Raw genomic sequence first — 23,579 nt, 5'->3', positions numbered from 1 at the left:
GATTTAGCTACGATGAATCACTGTGGATCAGGACGATCCACAGTGGTTTGATTTTGAAATATGATAACTTATCTTTTCATAAATCTCATCCAAAAAAACTCAATCAAATGCCTGCGCCGAATTCCTTGAAAAGACAAATCAACGGTCTTTTGAAGGCTTCAAAAGATGATGATGAACAACAAGAGTTTGACCAACTCATATTTGAAATTTTGTTTGATAAGCCTCGCACACCATCTCCACCTCCTCAGACTCGAATCCGAATAGATCGAGATCGAGAACGACGTGCTCAGCAACTCTACAAGGATTACTTCGCACCCAACGCTAGATACGAGTCCAAATTTGAACGTAGATTTCGAATGAGTAAAGAACTGTGTTTGAGAATCATCGAAGATTTACAACAATATGATAGATTCTGGGTTCAAAAGGCAGATGCCTGTGGTGTGATGGGACTCACAGTTTATCAAAAGGTAGTTTGTGCTCTGAAGCAGCTCACCTTGGGAATTCCAGCGGATGCGACCGATGACTATATCGGTATTGGGGAAACCACGGCAATATTAACTCTCAAGCTTTTCATGAAGCATATCAACAAAATCTACGGTGCGGATTACCTTTGACCACCCAATCCCGAAGAACTCGATCGGATTATGAAAGAGTATGAGTTACGTGGTCTTCCTGGCTCTAAGGGGAGTCTAGATGGTATGCATTGGGCTTAGAAGAACTGCCCACTTGGATGGAGTGGGCAGTTTGAAGGAAAAGAACATACCCCTACTGTTATACTCGAAGCAGTAGCCTCCCAAGATCTCACGATCTGGCACGCTTTCTTTGGAACTCCGGGTTCTTTGAATGATATCAATGTATTAAATCGATCATTTCTCTTTGCTGATTTTCTCAAAGGTATGTTCAATTTTGCTTTCTTTCAAGTTCATTATCTGAGGAATTTGTTTTCTAGGAAATGAAGATGAAATTCATTTCACCGTCAACGGAAAACTCTACAAACAAGCCTATTATCTAGGTGATGGGATCTATCCCGATTGGCCAACAATTGTGAAAGCGCCGCGAGATCGGCAATCACCAGCAGCCAGGCTTTTTGCTGAAGCTCAAGAAGCGGCTAGAAAAGATATAGAAAGAGCTTTCGGAGTTATACAAATTCGATTTGGAATAACTCATATGCCGTGTCGAATGTGGTACCTAGTAGATATGCACTCGGCTATGATGTGTTGTCTAGTCTTACACAATGTGATCATCCAAGATCGAGGATCACTTGATCCTATAATCGAAGCTTACACCTCTGAAACAAGAATTATTCCAAAACTACAAGATCCTGGAGTACAAAATACCCTCATGACGTACCTTCAAAACACCCTTATTTTAAGAAATTCGACTACTCATCAAGAGCTTCAGCGCGATCTCACGATGGACCTCTGGCTGAAGGAAGCAGGGCAATGATGGTCACTTTTTTAAAACCAACTTTTTATACTGATATTGCATTTGTTAAACTAATTTAAATATACATACACACAATTATATTGCTGGATGAGATTCATATCTACCGATTTAAATTTAAATACATAAGTTTTTTGCTTGATGATGGTTTAAGATTTGTATTGACATGACTGAGACTATGAAAGAGAAACTGAGCTCAATTTGAATGTGATTAACATCTGTAACTAATTGATGAGGCAATAGAAATCAGAATGTGACTATTGATATCTTTGAGCAACTTCTTCCTTCAAGCCTCGTAATATTCTCTTTGAAATCTTGTCAGGACAATCTTCTTCCTTCGCTCGAGCGATTTCAAGATCCTTACTTTTAAGTTTGCTTGTCATTAAGCTATTTGCGATTCTATCAGACTCTTCACTAGCATCTGCTCATCGGCTTGCAACTGCCGTAAATGAATTCATCGCTTCGATCCTTGCCATGTCATCACTAGCTGTTTTTCTTGAATCAACTCGCTGCTTCTTTGCAGCCTTTCCACCCATCGGACGTTCACCACTATCTTCAGGTCGAGCACGCGAGTTGGAGGAAGTTGAGGCTGAAGTTGATCCACCTTCAGTCGCATCTGCAGGTGGAAGGAGTTCTCAAGGGGGTGCTGGAGGAGGATGATTCCTTTGGTTGATAAGATGGACATCCCACTTGGGTTCATACCGAAGTTTCTGCCAAGCAGCGAGATGTTTGAAAGAAGTTTTCATCTCGGCTTGGTAGATCTTCATGGCATCAACTATCCAGGTGTCAGGAGAAGAGCCAGATGGGGGATCGTGTTCCAGACGAGCGTAGATTCCTGAAAACTTGAGAGTTGCTGGATTCAAAGTACGCCATCTGAAGGTAAATTAAGTTAGAATATTGAAATCTGTAATATACAAATAGAAGGTAAAGTTGTACTTACTGACCCTTGCACATCTTGCCTGAGCGGGTTGTGACCGAGTGAGAATTAAAATGAAGAGAAACATTGTCAAAAAAGGCATCACCACTCATGTTATTTGAGTATTCTGGCCGAGTACTAGTCACAACCCACGATCTCGCAAGCTGTTCAAGTTTGGGTTCAGTCCAGTTGTCCCCGCGTTTTGAACTGGCTGTTGAACGAGCAGGGGTTGAGGCTGGAGGAACTGACATCTTGATTTGATTCGACTTGAAGTGTGATGTTCCAAGTTGTGATGTCTCGAAGTTGAGATTTGATGAACTTTGAAATTTGAAGTTCGAACGTGAGGTTTTGAAGTTTGAAGTTTGGAGTTTGAGATGAAGTAGTATGTATGCAGTTTGAAGTTTTGAGAACAGTAGTTTTCCTACGATAAATCAAGTCGTAGCTGTTTGTAGATTTGAACATGGGGAAAGCAAGATTTGATGCAGTCGTAGGGACCGCAAGTCTAAAACAGGTCCATAGTGGACCTGTCTAGATTTTAGCACTAAACTTACGATAAATCACCGAGTTACCGCACCCATAGTGGGTGCTCTTAGCGCTTTTTGTGCGCTAAGTTAGCGCCTGAACCTTAGTGGCCCCAGCTAAGCTTCTTAGCTTAGGGCATCCCTGCCCCGCTCCGCTAAGCATTTTGAGCGGGTCCAGTCGGCTATTTTAGCGGCGTTAGCGGGAATTGATAGAGGACACCTTATGTACACGTCCCCACGCCTAGGATTTGTAATCATTGGGTTTGCAACAGGCCCCGGCCCTGCCGCTGCAGAACTTGAATGATTATGTAAACCACTTGGAGGGGACTGTACTTAAGGCACCCAGTATATGTAGTGAAGTCCAAGTGTCGGACCTTCACATTTGCCCCCTCTCTGTATTGGTAATGTATTTTGTTTTGAAACTTTGATCACAGCATTGTATCACTCACCACTCCTCTCTTTCAACTCACCATGAGTCACCAATCCGATATTGATAATCCAACTAGACTTCGATCTAGCCGCAATGTCACACCCACTGCTTCACACTACACAAAATGTCATCTTTACCGGGCGGTAAAGAAAACTACTGACATAGAAAAGTCCTGAGGCAACAGGAAGAGAGCTAAAACTCTGAAAAAATATGCACCTTGTTCCTAGATGTTGGGGCGTCATGACAAGTATTTTTTTGTATTTTACACACAGATATTGGTTAATGTACTAACAATAAAGGCTGAGAATCATCAAAAACCCACCTGTAACAATACCTGAAATTTGGCCCTTGACTTTGAAGACAGGATTTTGGAATCTTCAAACATCAATAACTTCTGCAGTTCTGAATCAAATCACTCGATTTGAAGTGCATTAAAAAGGTGAGCCTTTCCTCTACATTTTTCATTGAGACATCACATCTGTAGCTGGTCTAAAAAGGATCCTACAGAGCTATTCATGCAGAACTGTTTGAACATATGTAGAGTGTTTAGATGACTAGATAGCACCTTACTAACATTATGAAGGTGAAGGAGAATAGTTCAGCTTTTTAATGAACCAAAAATCGAGTTATTTGGAGCAGAATTGCAAAAGTTACTGAAGTTTTTAGACCACAAAATATTGTCTTCATACTCATGACCCAAATTTCAGGTATTGTTACATGTGAGTTTTTGATGATTTTCAGTGTTTATTGTTAGTACATAAACCAATACCTGCATGTAAAATACAAAAAAATACTCATCATGACGCCCCAACATCTAGGAACAAGGTGCATATTTTTTCAGATTTTTAGCTCTCTTCCTGTTGCCTCAGGACTTTTCTATGTCAGTAGTTTTCTTTACCGCCCGGTAAAGATTACATTTGGTGTAGTGTCAGAACAGTTGAACTCAGCTGAATCGAATCACAATACCAATGATGGTGTAATTTTACCTCCCCAAAGAACCAGCCGGATCATCACCCCCAGAAGACCCTCAAATATGGTTCAACCGTCATCCAATTCACATTGCTCTATTGCTACATCAAAGCACCATCCATTGAAAAAGAAGAGAAAGCAGGCCGAAGCCAGTGATACCAAGACCAAGACCAAGATTCAGCTTACTCAAAACAAAAAGAAGAAGAAACAAAAACAACAACACAAGAGAACTAAATCAAATGATGCAGCACAGGTTAGACTCTGAGTTAATCACTTCTTAATTAAAACTAACCTTGCTTTTACATTTCAGAGCAAGGATATCAATTGTGCAGCTCTTGCACAGAAGTCCGATAGCAAAATCAAAAGAATCAAGTCTTCCGCCCAAACAAGTAAGACTAAGGGTGAAGAAAAGGATGCTGAAGGGTATGATGATGTGCTTGTGTACTTTTCTGAACCGTATCACTTGAAGGATGAGGTGAGTTTCTTTTATGAGTTTTTTTCTTTTTGTTTGTTTCATACAACTAACGGCCTCAATGTATATCATGAAGGACCAAAGCAAGAAACCCCTCCATCACCAATGTCTTTGGTTCTCCAAAGTGTGTTGCATCAGCTCCAGCAACCCACAAGGGAATCTCAAAGTTCATCGCAACGGAAATTTTCAGGCTGATTCAGGAGGATCATCATGTCCTGGACAAAGAAAGGCCATCACAGCTGGTGCAAAGCTTCCACCATTAGTATCCGAGGTCAAGGCAATTGAGAAGAAGAAAACACAGTCAACTCTCACCTCTTTCGGCATCAAGCAATCTAAGTTTCAGTACGAACTCATCACAATGAACTGACTCCTCTGTCTTTGGCTTGTAAGGCAAGCTTTGCCCTGGAAACGGATCGAAGACCCAGCCTGACGCGCCACGTTGGACTATGCACGACCGGGGGTTTGTATTTACAAGAGAAAGTGGATGGCAGATGAAGCCAAACAGTTATATCTATTGCTCCAAGATTTGGTTTGTACCAAGCTTCAGGTAAGTTATCCTTAGGTATTGATCAATCACAAGCTAATTCTACTCACATTCTACAGAATTAGATAGTCAGTTTTCATTAGTTCAAGATGTCTGGACGACAAAAGGTAACACACACGTTTTTAGTGGGGTATCAGTATGTTTTATTACTCCAAACTGGGAATATAAAGTCAGACATTTGACTTTGAAGACTGTCCCTTGGCATCATCACAGTCAATGGTTAGCCAAGCCAATTGTCATGATTTTGAAGAAGGATGATCTTTACAAAAAGATAAGTGTATTTCTATTTCTTCAAATGGTTTTTTGTAGGCTACTTGATGACTAACATACATTCTAATGGTCTTACATGCTCGCCCAGGTGACTGCGGTATGAATAACAGTATGATGGCAAAAGAAATTCATAAGCAGCTACAGGAGCATTCGGAGTCAAACAACTCGGCACCAGATACACCAATCGCCGCCTCCCAAACCTCAGCCTCTCACCTTGAACCACCTTCAGACAAAGAGAGTGATGGTTCATTCAAGCCAATTTCCAAGTGGATCAACTCATACACCTGGGACCCTAAGCGCATGCATCACTTCTGTGCATGTCACAAGCTCGGGCTTGTCGTCAAGCACGGTCTGTCCACTTTGGAAATCAATGCACAAGCCAGTCCTGCCAATAAGGAAGCAGTCCTTGGTCAATTTCCTGTGGTCAACATTATGCCTGTGATTGAAGAAGAAGCCGAGGAAAACAACAAGTCATCAGTGGAAGAGAATGTTACGGTTGATGATGAAGACAATCCAGAACATCATCCTGATGAGCTGCCCAAAGAGACTTACCATAGCGATTCAGAAGAAGCATCTGGTCATGAATCCGATGAAGATGAAGAAACACAAAGGGTTCAAAAATCTCTTGCTGTATCAACCAAAGCTCCGGTCAGGAACTCAATGGCAAATCTTTACAAGAATGTAAGTATTGTGTATTTTCATCTTTTTGATCTTTGTGTGTTAATTTTTGTCTTCTTTTTCAACAATGCCTCACTGTGTGTTGTAGGATGAATCGAAGTGCATCTTGGAGGTGTGTCTTTGAACGCCGCATGAAGGCCAAATGCCTAAGTGTGCGCCCTTTGGTTGCTGGGTATGGAATCTGATGAAATGCCGATTACGATTGACAATCCCAAGCATATGAGGCACGTGAAGTAAGTACATAGATTTTTTTTACCAATTTTTTAATAATATCTTTTTTATTTTAACTCTCATGCATTGTTCCACTTAGGTCATTGATCAAATCCTAAGCAAAGATTTAGCCAAATACCATTTGACAAACCACCGCCGAGGAACTGACGTGAAGAAAGTCACATACTTTCACGGGATCACCTTTGATGGTGGTGACTGGGATGATCTAAACGCGCTTAATCAAGAGTTGTTGGTAAGCATCTATTTCATGTTCTTAGTAATGAATGAAGCAGATTTAACCACTGACATTTGTTCATACTTGCCAGCCCTTTCTTTTGTTGACTAAACGTTTTGAGGAGGATAGTGCAAATGGATCCATTGTTTTACCTGAGTATTTGATCCTCTTGGAATCACTCAAAACATGTCAGACTATGACACACAAAGATGACCCCCTAGCACCGATGATCAACAAAATGGTGGTATGGATGGAAAAGTATTGGACTGAAGCACTCAAGTGTGAAAGTCTTGTCTTTGCTACTATTTTGAACCCTCTCTTTCAACACCGCTTCTTTGAGAAGACTTTTGGTCCTCAAGATAAAATTACCGTGGAGGCCCTTGCAGCTTTCACCAGCGCATATGATAATCGCAAGACTGAGCGTGCAGTCCTTGATTCCCAACGCTTGCTACACAACAAAACATCATCTTTTGTGATTCCAATCAGCAAAGTTCCTTCTGTCTATCAAATCTTCAGCCATGATACTCAAACTGAGCGTACAGATGAGCTGAAAAGGTATCTTGAAGGAGATCATCCATTGTTACTGGTTGTGAAAGAAGGGGATGATGATCAGGCAATTGATCCAAAATGTGTATTACAATGGTGGAATGTGAGTCATCTTATTCTTGTAATTTCATCTTGAACTTTTGCCTATATACAACCTAATCACTAACATAATTCATTGTAGGACCATGAACATCACTATCCGGTCCTTGCCTCTATGGCACATGATTTCCTAGCAATTCCAGCTTCATCTGCAGCTGGGGAAAGATCTTTTTCCGCTGCTGCTGATGTATGCTCAGCAAATCGAGGTCGGTTGGTGCCACATACTATTGAGCAAAATGTAAGTTGCCTCTTGTGGCTTCGTGAAAAGGTTTCAATGGTTGGGGATTGGATGACTGTGGCTGGAGTTCTAGCTAAGAATGCTGCAAAGGGAATTATAACTTGAATATCTTTGTATAATAGTTATTTTATCAAAATAAATTACAAATTTCAGTGCGAAAAAGTGCCGCTAAGCCGCTAAGCCGCTAAGCCACTTTTTAGCGGCTTAGCGTATGATTTTCTGTTAAGCTATTTGTCAAGCTTAGCGGGTGCCATTTTTTCCCGCTAAGTTTTTTCATCAGCTTTAGTGGGAGTGTGCTAAGCTTTTTTTAGCGGCTTGTGCCTTAGCTGATGCTTGCTAAGCTAAGCCTAGGTTGGGATATTCTTTAGCTTAGCTTAGCGAGCCACTGTTGTTCTGGTGTAGATGGGACCAATGGGCAGTAGAGTCATCTCAAAAGTGCTTTTTTGAGTTTTTGACCTCTACATTAAATCTAGTAACAACACAATGCTCTCAAAATCTGCCAGTAGATCTTACAATGGCTGTAAACTAATATGTTCTGTAAGCACCTCTATTTAGGTACTACAGCTGTTTTGTGAAAAAATGTTGTTCTCCTTGTTTTGTCTTTTTTTTAAGTTGCACTAAAAATTACTGACATAGATTCTACATACAAGCAGCTGTAGTAAATCAATGTGCTATTAACATTGAGATGGTACATTACAAATCTCCCTTTTGAGTCTCTTCCCACCTTTTGACTTGTCTTCACCACCCCGCCTTTCTGATTACACACATTACTTCACTACCCTCTCTAATCATGTATTTGAGTGATTCATATCCACCTTTGGTCATTGACCTGTGGTATGATCTTTTGCAAGCTTTTCACCCTTACAAAAGTTGCTTACAGCTCACCATGTCCGGGTAGTGTTTGCTCGTTGACAAGCACGCATGACTTCCCTTTCTGCCTCAAAGGGAGTTGGTGTGCGCTTGTTGACAAGCAAACCCTGACCAGACACGGTGGCTCTTGTGTAGAATCTAGGTTAGTAAGTTTTAGTGCAACTTTTTTTTAAAAAAAAACAAGGAGGACAGCATTTTTTTGAAACAGCTGTAATGATATTTTTCTACTTTTAGCTTTTCTACTCTTCATCTCATACTGTTGTCTACTGTTTTAGGTCAGATCATTTTTTGTTGAATTGCGTAGAAGATAAGTGTTGCTCATAAGTGCTGTTGTGCATACAGACAGATTATTCAACTGTTTTTCAAAACACCAAACATATTCACAGTTACTTTTTTTGATTCATTGCTTTTCAATGGCATTAGAGCCTTTCCACTATTAGACACTGCAAATGTTTTCCAGCACAGGTAAAACCCCTCTGGCTGTGTCAGGGGAAAGGTTGCTGTTGGCTGTTTCAACTGAGTTGCATTTTTTACTTGTAACATTTTCATTTGGAAGTTCAACTCACAATGGAGAAAATAAATCAGTGAAAATTCAGTAGATTGTTACTATTATAACTGTTGGTAAATTGGACAAGAGGATGGGCTGGGTACACAAGTTTTTAAAGCTTAGAAATGAGCTTTGACCACCATCTGACCAAGTAGACCAACCATCATCACCTTATCACTGAAGGTTATCTTTTGGCCAAGTACCCGAACAAGAAACAACTCTTGAGCAATCAATAAATTGGGTTTCTCTCTCAAAACAATTGCAATTGGTCAGAACAACAACATCAGAGGTGACATAGCACGGTACTAGGGTAAAGGTAGGGATCAGAAAGCTGAATGATGAAGATCAAGATGAAACAACTGTTACAGATGGATTCACAAGCCAATCAAGTCCAATATCTTCAAGATGATCATCAAAGTCTGCCAGGTCAGTAGGTTGACATGAAGTTAGGGTTTTAGAAGGTGTATAATTGAATTGGTTTGGTGTAGCATTTGACCAAGAGCCTTGGGAGTCGGTCATTAGGAAAGGCTATCAGATTCATCATTATAAAAAGAAAAAGAAGGAACGAGTTGTGAAGTTCAGTAAAATGAAAGGTATGCGAGTTTGATACAAGAAATTTTGGTGTGTGTTGGTGTACTCAACTATGAAAGGGTTTTCAGCCTTGCGTAACTTCGTGTTATCGATCTAGAATTGTAAAAAAGTATTAAGGATTAATCAACTGAAGAAGATCTGGGTAGGATGGCAATTTTATTAGACTGGAGATGATGACTGACCACTAAAGCGATCGGATGTTTGAATTCAAGTAAGCTATTAAGCTGCTGTGATACCCAATCTAGCGCTCGATCATCAAGTCGAGCTCGAGCGACATAAGTCCCTACGATCATCAGATTACTCGAGCGTGCGTGTCCATCTGCCTGAGAAGCAGTTCAGTCTTCAAGGATAAGAACCACAGATTGTAATAGATCTTGATAGACCACGTACGATAGCCAGACCGGCTTCAAGCATAGGAGAGAGATCGGACCAATGATGAACCAATGGGATCGCATCTGAGATCGATACACTTTCGTTTTCGATCGAACCTAGCAATAGACCTATGACGGTGGAGTGAGGGTACTTGGATGCATGTAGGATGGCCTTGATGGCAGACTTGGGTAGTAGTGAATATGCGAACATGTGCTGATGGTGTTTGATGAGTGCGTCAGTGGTGATCCTTCAACTCTCCGGTCTTGATATCGACCTTGGCGCCGTTCGAGTCTGCACTCTGGACCGTGCTTCAGCCTGGGGGTGAAGTTGACCGATGACTGTGATTGTACCGGTAAGCGGGTCACACACAGGAACACCCGACCCGGGCGTTATGAAACCGATGGATAATTGGTGATCAACATTGAAAATTCCTTTCATGCCCGTCAGCAAGAGTTTATCAAGATTCTCCTGTACTATCTTCATCGAAGTCTCTGCGAACCCGTTTTTGGTTGAAACTTCGCTTGGTCAGCTGACCGCCTGACGAACGATGCTCAAGAGATTACTTACCAACTTCAGTCGGACTGTATCGTTTTGTCAGACCTTGCTTTACCTCCCATTAGCACTAGATGTGAGTAAGAGATGAGTTAACAAGAAAACAAACATGCACTGGAGCACTCAAAAAAGCTGTTACAACCCAAGTTCTGATTGAAGACCGTTCTCTTTCCAACTCCTAGATTGCTGGTAAAGAATGCTTTTTGGCTTTATCAGCTGTAAGACTTCAAGCGGTCTTGTAAAGGATGATACAAATTGAGCTTACAAAGTACGATTTGAAATGGCTTCACCTCGATAGTGCCTTGCATTTTATCACTCGGCGCATGCCACGGTCTATCTCGTGACTCGCAACACTCGTTTTGCATTCACTTACAAATTAGTTGAGCAACGCGGGTTCTTCTATCTGTTTCAGAAAAAGCTTCACAGCAGTCCCATATTCCATAGGCTGATATGGTTCGATCGATCACTCCGATTTCTTTAGTTTGGGATTTCTCAAAATCTGTTCATCCCAATCTTCTTATTGGCATGCTTCAATTTGTATTCTCTCGATACACCTCTGCTTTCCGAAAGTCAGACGTGGTTTGGCTGGATGGCAAGCGTTTTGAAAAGAGTTCCAGGATGGTGGCAAATGATCTTGACTTGGTCTACTCCAATCTTTGTTCTGCTTGAAGGCATGTCAGTTTTTCCTTTAGTCTTCTTATCTCAACTGGTTATGAGCAAAACCGCATGAGAGCATATAGCCAAAACTGACGCCAACTTTTCACTATTCAATCTCGAACAGATCTACTCTACTTTGTATACAATCCGTTGGACAAATTTCTCGGTTCATCGTCGAATCCCGGAACGAATCATATTCTTTCTTGTTCCTCATCACCTCTGCTGCGATTTATGTCGGTTCGGCGTATTTCCTGTTCAATTCTTATTCCTACTCGGCCCGTGAGAGTTTATCCGCTACGTTGATTGGAGTAAGTGTGACGAGTGTGGTATTCTTGAGTGGGATCGCAATCAGCAATCGGAAGGGCAACGTAGTTGAGACGAGCTTGATGATGGCTTACCTGAGCTATAACATTTACTGTTGAGTGTTTCTTCCTCCAAAATGACATCGGCTCGATCTTTTCTCTTTTCTTGTCGTTGATCCGTATCCGTTCACCACTTCTTAGGGCTTTCGCCGGAAAAATTGGATCCAGTCTCCTTCTTTAGCTCATTCAAGTCCACAGTTGATCCACCGCTACCGCCTATGATTCTTAGGTCGTGAGTTACTCGAATCAAGCGTAACCTACTCAGATCCACATAGTTATCGATTGACACTTCATGTAATTGTGTAGTGCCACAACCATCATGAGTTTTATCTCGACCACGTTTGGGGCCGGGTTGGATTTTTTATTAGCATGCTCTTCCGCTCTTCCATTACCGGTATTTATCAATCTACTGTATAGATTGGTAGTACTCTATGGCGCAAGTCGGATTGTGGTGGCGATCAAGCGTGCGCATGGAGGCTTTGATTACACGCGCAGGCTAAGTGATGAAGAACCAATGATTCGCATCATGACAGTTGTCTTATCATACTCAAGGTTGATTTTGGTCAGTTTGGATCAGGCTGCTATTGATAAGTCATCGAACTGACCCCGAGCTCGAGAGAACTGATCGATATTCAACGAATGGCCCGTCTTGCTTCGTTACTGTTTGTTCTTAGATATCAGTTTATACCCATCTATTATTAGTCAACAACGAGGGACATCAAGTATTTTGGAGATGGTAGGATAATTTAATCTTGTCTTCTTCAAGTTGTAGATCTATGGGCATAAGCTGACATTCTTTCACTATGTTAGGACCAATGTATTTGTGACACTTGGATTATGGGGGGTGGAATTGATGATCGGCAGAGAAGATGGTATGTGGTTTTCTTTAATCAAGTGATCAGAACTGTTTCATTAATTCCATATTACTTTCAATGGATTAGGTGACAATGATAGTATTGTAACAGGCCTAGGGTTAAAATTTGATTGAAGCTGTAAAACAAAATGTATGCGTTTTTTCTTTGGTGTGCTCGATTTTTTTTTTGGTTTAAATTAACGGGAGAGATTGCTGTGGGATGATTATGGAACGAGAGGTCACGATTATGAGGAATACAAATCAGTGTACCACTTGACTCAGTTACTATCAATTGGAAGTTTTGATATCACCGGAAAATCTGATAATACATTCAATTTCCAACTTGAGATGTAAGGAGACTGGATTGAATTGGACTCATACCCTCACTGGCTGTCCTGATTTTTCAAATCACTGTTACCGTGTAGTGTGTGATTGGTGTGCGGTTCTTCAGAATATGTTTACTGGGCTTTACCCTGGTATCAGATTCACGGCCCACAAATTCTTTGAGAACTGTTGAATCTCAAGAAGGTCTATAGTAGGATATACCGCTCCACTCCAGGTATCACTGTCAGTTGAATATTTACAAAACCCCATCCAGAAGATAAGTATGAAGGGAGCCTGGTTAAATGGTTACAAGAGAAGTATTACACTTGATTGATGGGTGGTAGGCTTTCTTGAAGGAGCTGATCAAATTGGTATGTACAATGAGACTGGAGCCGGGGCTGCACCTCCAAAATCTCTGTGGTCTGCCGTGCTCTACCGTGTCTGCTGCTGCATGCCCACCGCAGTGATCAAGTCCGACCTTGAAGCCCCGATCAAGCCAGGGTCTATCGCCCTCGGTGTATTTGCTCGGATCCGGTCCGGCGCGCTCCCAATGGGCCGCGCTCAGAGATCAGGGCCAAGATCGGGTAGGCTCAGCAGAAATGCTGAGCTCGATCAAGATTCAAGAAACTACAACCACAACGCGTTCTGTCGATCGATACAGCAAGCAATCCAAGAAAAGTCGATCAACATCATCAAACCACCGCGAAACCTGAAGATGAATTGAACTGAAATGAAGGATTGAAGTTTATCAGGGGGTTACTTATTAACAAGTTGATGATTGGAATGAGAGGATGATAGAGATGGAGAAAGAAAGTTCATTGAACAGCTTAAGATCAATAGTTTCAATTTCTATTTTATTATTACCAATCCAACCTATCAAAAGGTCAATTTATGAAGAACAAGTGGCAATCTTTGAACAATTCAGTTCATTCTCATCTCAAGAACTAATCAATCTTCCTCAGCATCAACATCAAACTCAATTCAATCACCACTCATCATCATCAAGTTCAAATCAAATTCAATTTAACTTTTTAAATAACTATGCTTCTTATAGTAACAGTCATCAAACATTAACGAGTGAATCTAATCATTTGAAAACATTTGAACCACATCGACATTTGATTGGTGTGATTGGAATCATCGATTGTCGAGAATGGTCATCATCATCATCTCATCAACCTCAACCTCAATCACTTCAAGATGCATATAATTCATTTAAATCTAATCTTGAAACTCATTATCCTCGTACGCTCTTAGCTAAATGTTTTGGTTTTAATCCAATCGATTCTCAGGCTGATAATGTTGATGGTCTGGTCATCATACCACATATTGGTGATCAATCATTTTACGTGAATCGATTGATGGCCGATTTTGCTTCTGATCTGATCATTCGATTTCGACATTTATCAAGTTTACTTTCATCAATTTCGACTTTAAACAGTCCACATCCTTCAATTCATGAAACTATCTTTGATTTACTTCCACTCATTCCACCATTGGCTTCATCTTTCAATACTCATCCTAATCACAATCATCAAACTACTTCATCAACATCATCTTCTCCTTCTCGAACCCATCATTTTCAAAAACCAATTCAAGCAGCTCCAAAGGCACGTCAACCTGTTGCGCATCTACTCACTGATGTGGAAAACCCTTTACCATCTCAAACTGCCACTCCTCCTGCCTCACCACGTCCTCAACATACTACGCATTCATTGAGTCTAAATGCTCAAACTTCATATCCTAGATCTTTATCTCCAAGTCTCAACTCTCAATCTTTACAGAAACCACATAGAGCATACAGTGACTCATTATCACCATCTCAATCTGCTACCAGTCCTCTCAGTAACCCTAGACCTACTTCGCTTGTCATCGACTCACGTACACGTAAGAAACTCTCGGGTCGAATCAAGAAGTTTGATGCAGATTTATGTTTAATGATTGGTGAACTTGATGAAGCTGTTAAACTTTATACTCAAGCGATTTCGATTTCACGAACTTCAAATGATTTAGTTTGGTTAGCTTCAGCTCTAGAAAGATTAAGTTTGACCAAAGTGATGATTCACATCCATGATCACCATCAAGTTGATTCCAGTTCTACAAATACCAACACATCTGCCGATCCTGGGCTTAATCTTGTCTCATTGATTAATGAAGTGTTTGATAGCTATGAGCAGGCTTTAGGCATATATTCAAAACCTATGAAACTCGATCCTAACTCATCAGATCATTTACCACCCATTATTTATGTTCAAACCGGTTTACGTTTACTTACCATACGTGGAACGCTTTGGAAAGCTTATCATGAATCTAAACCGATCCATGAAGCTCTTTGGAGTTTATTTGGATTTAAGAGCAGTGGAACATCAACTACAAGATCCACAGTAGGAAAAGATGATCGGAAGAAAAGAGAAGACGGAAATTTGATTTCTCTGACTCGAAGTTCGATTTCTGAGCTTGCTTCTAGAGTTTATATTCCTGAATTGGTCAGCTTAGTACCGAGTGATCGGATTCGAAGTTTGACTCAACTGATCTATTGGTATGATCAGATTGATTATCAAAGGAAAGCAGCATGGATGAAACGTGAATTGATTGGTGTGATGCTTCAAAACTTAAATCATCATCAACTTCATCAACAAGCCAAAAACTTGACTCGATTGATGAACGAAATCTTTAAAGTATACAAAGTTCAAATTGACACTGATCTTACAGAAGGTACTTCAATAGAAGAAGTAGAAGAATCAGGTTGGTTAGATATCAAAATAGGTTTAATCAAAGATGGAATTATCCTTGCAGAAATGATTTCAGATGAATTTGGTTTATTAAAACTGAATCTTAAACTTTCTAAATTACTTCAATCTCAAATTAAAAATGATGAAATTGATGAAAATTCGAATCAATCAATTATGGAAGATAGTTTAAAATTAATGGATCAAATTCCTAAACTTTTAAATCAAGTAAAAATTGATGAATCACATTCGATTTGGTGGGGTCCTGAAAAAATGATTTTAGCTATTGAACTTATGTCGTTTTTGAGTCACTTCCTTTTGCCTTTCAATTCCTTTTCCTTTCACTTTTTCTTTTCTTTTTTGATTCTGATCTTTCTTTGTGAATGTTTCTTTTTTGGTTTGATTTGTAGGCTTAGTAAAAGACTTGAACCGATTCCTAAACTTTTGAAAAAATCAAATCCAATCCTTAATTCGAATCTAAAAAGTTCTACATTTTTTTATGCTCCACTACAAAATTCTATGAAACTTGGAACTTTGAATTCTAGATTGTCTAAAAAAATCGGTACTTTGGTGGTTGGAGAACCTGCGGTTTTTTTGATCACTTTACAAAATCCATTGTTATTTGAATTGGAGATTTCAAATATTAGATTAAGGTGTTTGAGATTTTTTTGTTCACAAAGTGTAGTAGTTAGTGTGGCATATACTGACTCTGTTTTAGTACGACAGGAGTTCATGTCTCTTCTCAACGTCATTCAATTAGGATCGGTCCATCTTCAATCAAGACGATCAAATTAACCTGCTCGCCTCAAGAAGTTGGAAGTTTGTTTGTCAAAGGAACTTGGATTGATTTAGGTAGTGCTGTGAATTTGGTTTCGAGAGAGTTTTTGGTTCCTATGGTGATAGGGAATCAAAAGAAAAAGAAAGAAGATCAGTATATGGAATGTTTGGTTGTGGATCGATTACCGGTCTTGAAAGTGATTCCATTGAGTAAAAACCTTGTAGAGAGACACTTGACGATTTGGGATGGCGAAAAGTGAGTTTGATTTAACTTAGTTTAGATTAGATGAGTTCAGCCATGAGTTTTTCTTTCTGATGCGATTTGTTTGGATGATTTTGTTTGAAAAAAGAGTGATGATTGAATTTGAGATTGAGAATGAATCAAAGGTAAGGATTGGTTGGAAAGAAGTAGAAGTGATAGATGATAGACAATTAAGAATTAAACAAGAACTTAAAAGATCATCTTTATCTAAGATTTTCTCAACTGAAGAAATTTATCATCTTGAATTTGAATTGTTTCATCGACCTTCATTAATCGTTCAAGATGAAATCACAAATGATCAAGAAGAGATTCGAATTCAAGTCATTGGTAAGATTGGACTTGGATCTGCACAAGTTTTAGTTAGGTATGGTGGACTTGAAGGAGGGAATTGGATGAGAGAATGTAAAGAAGAGATTCGTGTGACTGTTCTTAAGGTTTTAGAGATTGTGGATTTTTTGGTTTGGGAGGATGAGATGGATGTTACAGAAAAATGTTGGGTTGGGATTAAGGTTAAGAATGTGGTGGGGAATGGGAAAGCTTTAGAAGTTGGATTTGATAGTCAGTTTTCTCTCTTTACTCAATTTAATATTCGACGGCTTGTGAGCTGATATCTTTTATGGTCTTTGATCTGGGATTATTAGATGTAGATGATTGTGTAGTAGGAAAACAAAGGGTAGAGGCAGGATCAACTGTCTTGTTTGTGTCTCTTCTTTGTCTCTATCATTATTTTTCAACATCTCTTCTTGAGTTCTCTAACTGCTTTTGACTATTTGAAACTTAGGATCTTTACTACGATCAAAAAGATTACTTTAACTGAATCTGAAGTTCAAGTCCCGATTCCATCTTTGGATTCTAATCGACAATTTATTGTGGCTAGTTCTACTAATCAAGATGATGAAGATGATCATGATTTTGAAAAAGATAGTTTGGCTAGGAATGAAGCTTTTTGGATTCGAGAGAAACTTTTAGAATCGATTCAAGTTTCATGGAACGAGGTAAGTTTACTTTGGTTTTGTTTTTTTGGAGTTCTTTGTATTATTTGATTGATGAGGGATCTTTGAAATTTGGGTCTTTGAATAGATTGGAGGGATTAGAAAAGGAGAATTAGATCTTAGAAGTATGAATCGTAGATTCGATCAAGGGATGGTAAAAGTTTTAAAGTCTAAAGAAATTGAAATTTCGGTCTTGAATCTTGATTTGATCAAGTGTATACAAATTGAAGAATTTGTTGAAATGGTGATTAGGTTCACTAATCGAACTCGTTAGTTTTCATCTTTACATGTTCCTTTAAAGTCTTCACTTTTACTTATATATTTGGGTTTGGGGATTTGAATAGAACGAGAAATGAGAATCGGATTTGAAATTAGAGTTAGTAATGAAGAGATTTTATTAATAAATGGACAACAAATAAATTATCAAGAAAAACAAGCGGGTAAAGATTTAAAAAAGATGATGAAAGTTTTAAAAGTTGATGAAAGCTTTGAAATTAAAAGGAATTTAATTGGGATTGGATTAGGTAAAGTTGAAAGTTACATTAAAGTTTGGGAAAATGATCAAGTGATTAATTTTTATAAGTTTGAAATTCAAGTGGTTTGATTTTGAAAATGATTCCATTGAGATCAAAATTATTTCCTAGATATGGTTTTGTAATTTATTGATTTTGTATAGAAGAACAAACGAAATGTGGGTTTGGGTTTAGTTGTAGTAGAGTTTTGTTTTGTTTAAGCAATTGAGTTTTTCTTTTTTGATCAGGTCTTTTTCCCGATACTTGCTTTGTAGTGTTTTATCATTTAAGGAATTGGGAATTTTTGATTTATATAAAAAGGTGAGGAATGATTCATGGTGTTATAGAGGTATGATGTCTTTCAGTTAATCGGAATTCAAAGGATGGTTTGAAGAGAAAGCAAACAAGAAATGATTGGTTTGGATTATATATCAGTTTTGTCATCGTTCTGATCAAATCCAAAATACCATGTATCTCACTCCTCCAAGATGGACATATTTTTGAATCTATATTTTTGCAACTACAAGATCTTTGTAACTTTATCGACAACTAAGACGATGGCTCAGTCAGCCTTTGCCAGTGCGAACGATTTCTTAAGAGTCACTGATCGTGTGACTTATGTTATAGAGCCACGTAAATCTTAGTCACTGAGGATAGCTGGGAAATGAAACAAGAAGATTCATGAGGTGCGTGTGCACTGATTCCCGGTCCTCCGGAAGAGGGATGGCGTGTTCATGGTTGGGGATAGCTGCACTATTTGCTCAACGATGAGAGGGCCGATGAGCTGTCGAAGCATGCGAAGCGCGCCATCTACATTGCTACAAACCTTGCGGACCTGCTAATCATTTTGTTTACCTTTAAACTGATGACAAATCAAAACCTTCCCCTTGGAAAGCTGCACTCTTAATCAATCATGGGTTCTCTATCGTTGTGGTTAAACTTCGGTGTAAATTTCTACGATGAGGACGCGCCTTTCCTACAAGGAAAAGGCACGAAAGAGATGGCTGCTCAAAATGGACAATGCACTTGACGCTATGAGTCTCTGGCTCTATCAAAAGTGGTGGCAATAGTAACTTTTTGCGATCGGTGAGGAATGTGACATTGCCGAGCCAATCGAGAGCTCTCTTTTATGGCCCAACATGCGTTTGGGAAGGGCGGAATGACGAAGACGAATCAAGTTGAGAAGATAGAAAGCAGGACGCGACTGGTTTCGGATGTGATTCTTTCTGTTCTGCCCTATATAAAGGGCACCATAACCCTCCGAATCTTTATTCCCAGCACACATTTATCGTTCAGCTTATGAGTTCTTATATCATCTCCAAAGCTATCATTTGAATATTTATCATATCCTCGATATCATATCCTCAATATCATCTTTTCTAGTATCAGACTTTCTCAATTCTCATCTTGTACTATCATCCATATCACAGAACAATTTCATCCTCTTCATCCTATCACTCACATTCTCCGCTTCATTCCAAAATGAACCCTCAATCCACATCGACTTCTTGCTTCCAGGGTCCATCTCTACCCTTCCCCCCATTGTGTGCGAAACGTGTCCTTTATGATACTCGCTCGTTGTATGACCAGCAGGTTTTGAGTCGTAGGTTAACTTTCAGCTACCTCTTTACTGAAAACGATTGGACCGACATTCTGATTGTGTTGCCCTTTAGGTTTCAACGCACTACCAACTAGGCATCGCGTCGAGGAAGGGACTCTTGCACGACCGATGGAATCTATCGCACACGGGCCAATTCGACAACCTGCAGCATCGACCTCTCATCATCTCGAGATGCATGGCAATATGGTAGATGAGCAAGTAGACGACCTCCACGACGCAATAGTACTCGGTGGATCAGCACCTACTGAGATTGGCTCGATCGCGCGCCGTCTCGCTTACGAAATCCCATCCAGACCAAACCAGCATTCCCTCATCTTCGTCAAAGACCACGATGAGGCTCAGCCGTTTCACCTGTCGGCCCAATCTACCTCTCGCGCTTTTTATCGCACATCGGCCGTCGCCTCGACATCCCAATTAGATGTGACATCTTACTCGGTTCCCCACAACATGATTGACTGGAAGAGGGAGGACTACGCGGCCGCATCTGCTCTACCATTTGACCCGGAAAGTGAAGTCGCTTGCTCGACAGATTCCAATCACACCAAGAATCGACACTCAAGTGGTCAAGGTGTTAGGAGGCATTCTCGAGGGGCTAGATCCCAAAAACCCAACCCGCAATCACGGCTACCACTTTGCCGTCCGAAACATTCCGAGAGAACAACCCACCATTCTTCGGGTGTCGAGGCCGATGTGGATGAACCGGGACGAGAGCGTCAGAACTCAGTGGATGTGCTTCGATCGATGCTACCAGCCGATACAGTCCTGAGGGTCGGCTCTAGATTTGTGACGTATGACTCGCATTCAGATCATCCGGAACTACCTCAACTGTGTTGGATGGTAGGAAGACCATTACTGAGGGATCCATGTGAACGATTTGTTAAGAAAGTGATGCGGATGAGACTCGGAGATCTCAAGGATTAAGATTGAGATTGTGGCTAGTATAGGATGATTTTTTTTATTATCTTTTATGGAATCCTTTTTAATTTACTTTTTTTATGTATCAGTTGTCTTGATGTTTTTTCTTCAATTCTATATCTTGTCTGAATTTCACTTTTTCTTGTATCTGTATCTCCGGTTCGTTTGTCCTTGCACGTGGTTTTATGAGAAGAGATCTTGGATTTATGTAAAGAATTCTAGTCATATATCTGACTATTCACATATGGAACATCTTCAGGAGAGTCCCCTTAGGTTCAATCCGTTTTTCATCTTTTCCATCTCTCGTATAGCGCACGTGCACAGAAGTGACCCTGGTATTTATGTGTAGGAAGAACAATCTACCGTGTTTCTTTTGTTCCCAGCTCCTGAGGGCTGTTCAACTTCTATGTACCACGTGAATTCTCGCACTGCTCCTCTATCTCAAGTCAAGCAATACTTGCGGTTTTCTACCATTTGATTTCGATCAAGGGACTTTGCTCAACCGGCCTGTGACCATCATCCGTGCTTCAGGTGGGTGCCGCTTGGTAAATCTGTAAACCACCCGGTATACTTTCTTCCCATATCTAACCTACACCCCGTCTACCAAAGTGAATTCCAAAAACTTGCCAAGGAGGTCAGCCCAATCCAAGTGACAGACACTGTGAATCATTCATCCTATAAGTTGTAACGCATATGGTAACCCAAAAATTCAATTTCCAAAACTCTCCTAAGAAAGCGGAAAATGTATCATCAATAACAACTGTAACAACACAATGATCCGCCACCATTATATCATTCTTGGAACATGCAAAGTCACATAAAACTGTCCTATCATATGGCATCCTGCTGAAAACAGTTTTTTCAATAATTTTTTTGTAATGTACTCTAGTTTTTTGATACTCTCATCTGCAAGTCTTCCTGGGGAAGTCACTCAACAAATATCTATGGATATCATGTGTGGGGCCTTTGGTGCGTAAAGCACAGCCAGGTTGGACTTTGTGCTTTTTTAGGTAGGTAGATGAAAATTCCTGAAGATTTTCAGAGAGAATCAGCCCGATACATACTGAGTGATCTGCTGGATTCAGTCAAAAAAGCTTGAGTAGGTACAATCTGAACGAGTTAAAAAGCAGGTGTTATATTTTCTTGCGGACTGCATAAGACTGATACTCTGATCCGGGGTTCGAAGCTGGTTATCCGGCCCCGAGGCCCTTTGGGAACAACGCAAGCGGTCGCTTCAAATCCATATCAATTCAAGCGCATTCACTCAACTGTTGAACGATCTGACAAAATCACTATGAACGGTCAAGATATCGAACCGAACAACTCTAACAATAAAACAACTAACCCGAATGGAAAAACTTCAGATGAACGTGAACGAATGTCTCGAGCCCTTGGTGCTGCTTTTCTACAGCATCAAGTTCAACAACTCGAAAGAAATTTGGATGACATGTCCTTTCGTCGGGATATCTATCAACCTCATCATCCTCGTAATCAGTCCTCTCGTACGAGACAAGCTGATTCACCTCGAAAGATCAAGATGAAGTCAGATACCAATCAAAACCCCGCTGGCTCATCTAGCTTTACCAGGCAAGAGAAAGGTCCGACACAAATCAAGATCATCGACACTTCCATCTTGATCTTTGCGCTTCCAGTCCTGAAAAGATGGAAAGCCGAAGGAAAATATCGAATTGTAATTCCTTTAGATGGTAAGATCTTTTTTACTAGACTTGTCCGATTTATTGGTGATTCAGCTAATCAATCGACCTACTCTAGTTATCTCAACTCTTGATTTATTGAAAACGTACCCTCGTCCCATTCGTGGCCTTGTGCGTGATGCTACAGATTGGTTAGATCATCAATTCCAGAAACTGCCGGCCTCGCGAGGAAGAGCTTCTCAAAGTTTCTCACCGCAAGTGACTGGTGAGGAATGTTCATGGGACGAACTCAGAAAAGGCTTTATACCCCCACCTATGGATGTCATCAGTATCACTGAAATCCTTGACGAAGATAACACCACGCAACGTGCCCTCGACGGTACAGACATGCCACGTCGACTTCGTTCAGTACTGCAGTGTGCGCATTGGCAACAATCACAAGAAACTGGAGAGCCTTATCATTGTACCCTGGCTGTATATGTTCCGCCCGAAACCAACACACCGACCAAACCTGAAACCACGTCTACCTCAAACGGCACATCAGCTCAACATCCGACGTCTCATACCCATGGACCGGTACCAGGAGCAGATCCACAGATGGATAGATCCGGTGCTCTGATGCTCGAATGGGCACCGCTCTTTGGTATTGAGGTCGAACAAATTACTAAACGCGATCTTACAGACGCTTTATCTTGGATCCGTCATGAATCGGAGAAAAGGATAGCTAGAACCAAACAATCTTCTTTTCAACGACAGTCTAATCCGAATAACCCATCTCAATATCAGAACTCTCCTCGAGGAGGAGGTTCTGGGACGACTGACAAACGCCTATTTGTTTGGTGATCTTTATATTGATTCGATGTGATCATGATCAACCTAACTTTTCATCTTTCATCGTATGTTGGCTTTATTTGTACGTCTTTGTTTCGGATCGCTTGTTTGAATCACGAGGTTGTAATAATCACTATTTGTCTTGTACACTACAGAAACATTTTCCATATTACGTTTTTTCTGCTCCGTCGTATTAGTTATATTGACATTTTATACTCGTTCTTCCCTCTCACTCTTCATCTTTATCTTTGGAGAACATTGTACGTCTTGTTTAAGGCATGTTCTGTTAGTGCCTGATTTCTCTTTGACTTACGGCTTCTTTATCACTTTACTTGGTCATAAACAGACAACATGCATATTACCTGAAATATTGTAAAATGATCAATGTTATACTTACAATGTCCTTTACCTCTTTTCAATCAACATCAACAGTTGAAATGCCATGTCATGAATGTAGCATTGATTAGGGAAACCTGTTGAGCTGATTGACACCTGCACACAAAGTTCCAAACCTTCACTGACCCCGCTATTTTCTAGGCTGGACCTCTTCAGCCCAAGTGATCTTTGGCTGAGCCCCGGTCTCAGC

General features: G+C 40.3%; 5 protein-coding genes across 5 annotated transcripts; 4 read left to right on the top strand and 1 right to left on the bottom strand.

The window, feature by feature from the left end:
- Positions 1 to 9,213: 9,213 nt before the first annotated feature.
- Positions 9,214 to 10,188, bottom strand: MELLADRAFT_116008 (uncharacterized protein; the record flags this gene model as incomplete). Its single annotated transcript, XM_007408079.1, has 4 exons — positions 9,214 to 9,516; positions 9,631 to 9,672; positions 9,762 to 9,902; positions 9,970 to 10,188. 4 exons carry the CDS (start codon positions 10,159 to 10,161, stop codon positions 9,334 to 9,336), a joined length of 558 nt encoding a protein of 185 aa, XP_007408141.1.
- A 199-nt stretch (positions 10,189 to 10,387) lies between these two features.
- MELLADRAFT_116007 (uncharacterized protein) lies at positions 10,388 to 12,719 on the top strand (the record flags this gene model as incomplete). The annotated part of the gene is made up of 11 exons (XM_007408124.1): positions 10,388 to 10,475; positions 10,572 to 10,579; positions 10,686 to 10,721; positions 10,802 to 10,882; positions 10,985 to 11,178; positions 11,285 to 11,577; positions 11,664 to 11,754; positions 11,829 to 12,084; positions 12,197 to 12,258; positions 12,333 to 12,394; positions 12,464 to 12,719. 11 exons carry the CDS (start codon positions 10,388 to 10,390, stop codon positions 12,508 to 12,510), a joined length of 1,218 nt encoding a protein of 405 aa, XP_007408186.1.
- Positions 12,720 to 13,852: 1,133 nt separating this feature from the next.
- On the top strand, positions 13,853 to 17,733 carry MELLADRAFT_84757 (uncharacterized protein; the record flags this gene model as incomplete). The annotated part of the gene is made up of 8 exons (XM_007408125.1): positions 13,853 to 13,855; positions 13,992 to 15,685; positions 15,914 to 16,081; positions 16,147 to 16,461; positions 16,556 to 17,025; positions 17,109 to 17,163; positions 17,249 to 17,462; positions 17,548 to 17,733. The coding sequence occupies 8 exons, from the start codon at positions 13,853 to 13,855 to the stop codon at positions 17,731 to 17,733; spliced, it is 3,105 nt and encodes a 1,034-aa protein (XP_007408187.1).
- A 1,720-nt stretch (positions 17,734 to 19,453) lies between these two features.
- Positions 19,454 to 20,513, top strand: MELLADRAFT_84756 (uncharacterized protein; the record flags this gene model as incomplete). Its single annotated transcript, XM_007408126.1, has 2 exons — positions 19,454 to 19,574; positions 19,645 to 20,513. The coding sequence occupies 2 exons, from the start codon at positions 19,454 to 19,456 to the stop codon at positions 20,511 to 20,513; spliced, it is 990 nt and encodes a 329-aa protein (XP_007408188.1).
- Positions 20,514 to 21,791: 1,278 nt separating this feature from the next.
- MELLADRAFT_71445 (uncharacterized protein) lies at positions 21,792 to 23,462 on the top strand (the record flags this gene model as incomplete). The annotated part of the gene is made up of 2 exons (XM_007408127.1): positions 21,792 to 22,213; positions 22,281 to 23,462. The coding sequence occupies 2 exons, from the start codon at positions 21,802 to 21,804 to the stop codon at positions 23,003 to 23,005; spliced, it is 1,137 nt and encodes a 378-aa protein (XP_007408189.1).
- Between the last annotated feature and the right edge of the window lie 117 nt (positions 23,463 to 23,579).

Source organism: Melampsora larici-populina (genome assembly GCF_000204055.1).
Source record: "Melampsora larici-populina 98AG31 unplaced genomic scaffold MELLAscaffold_11, whole genome shotgun sequence".
NCBI lineage: Eukaryota > Fungi > Basidiomycota > Pucciniomycetes > Pucciniales > Melampsoraceae > Melampsora > Melampsora laricis-populina.
Note: the sequence above shows the minus strand (reverse complement) of the source record. Positions and strands in the feature narration are given on the sequence as shown.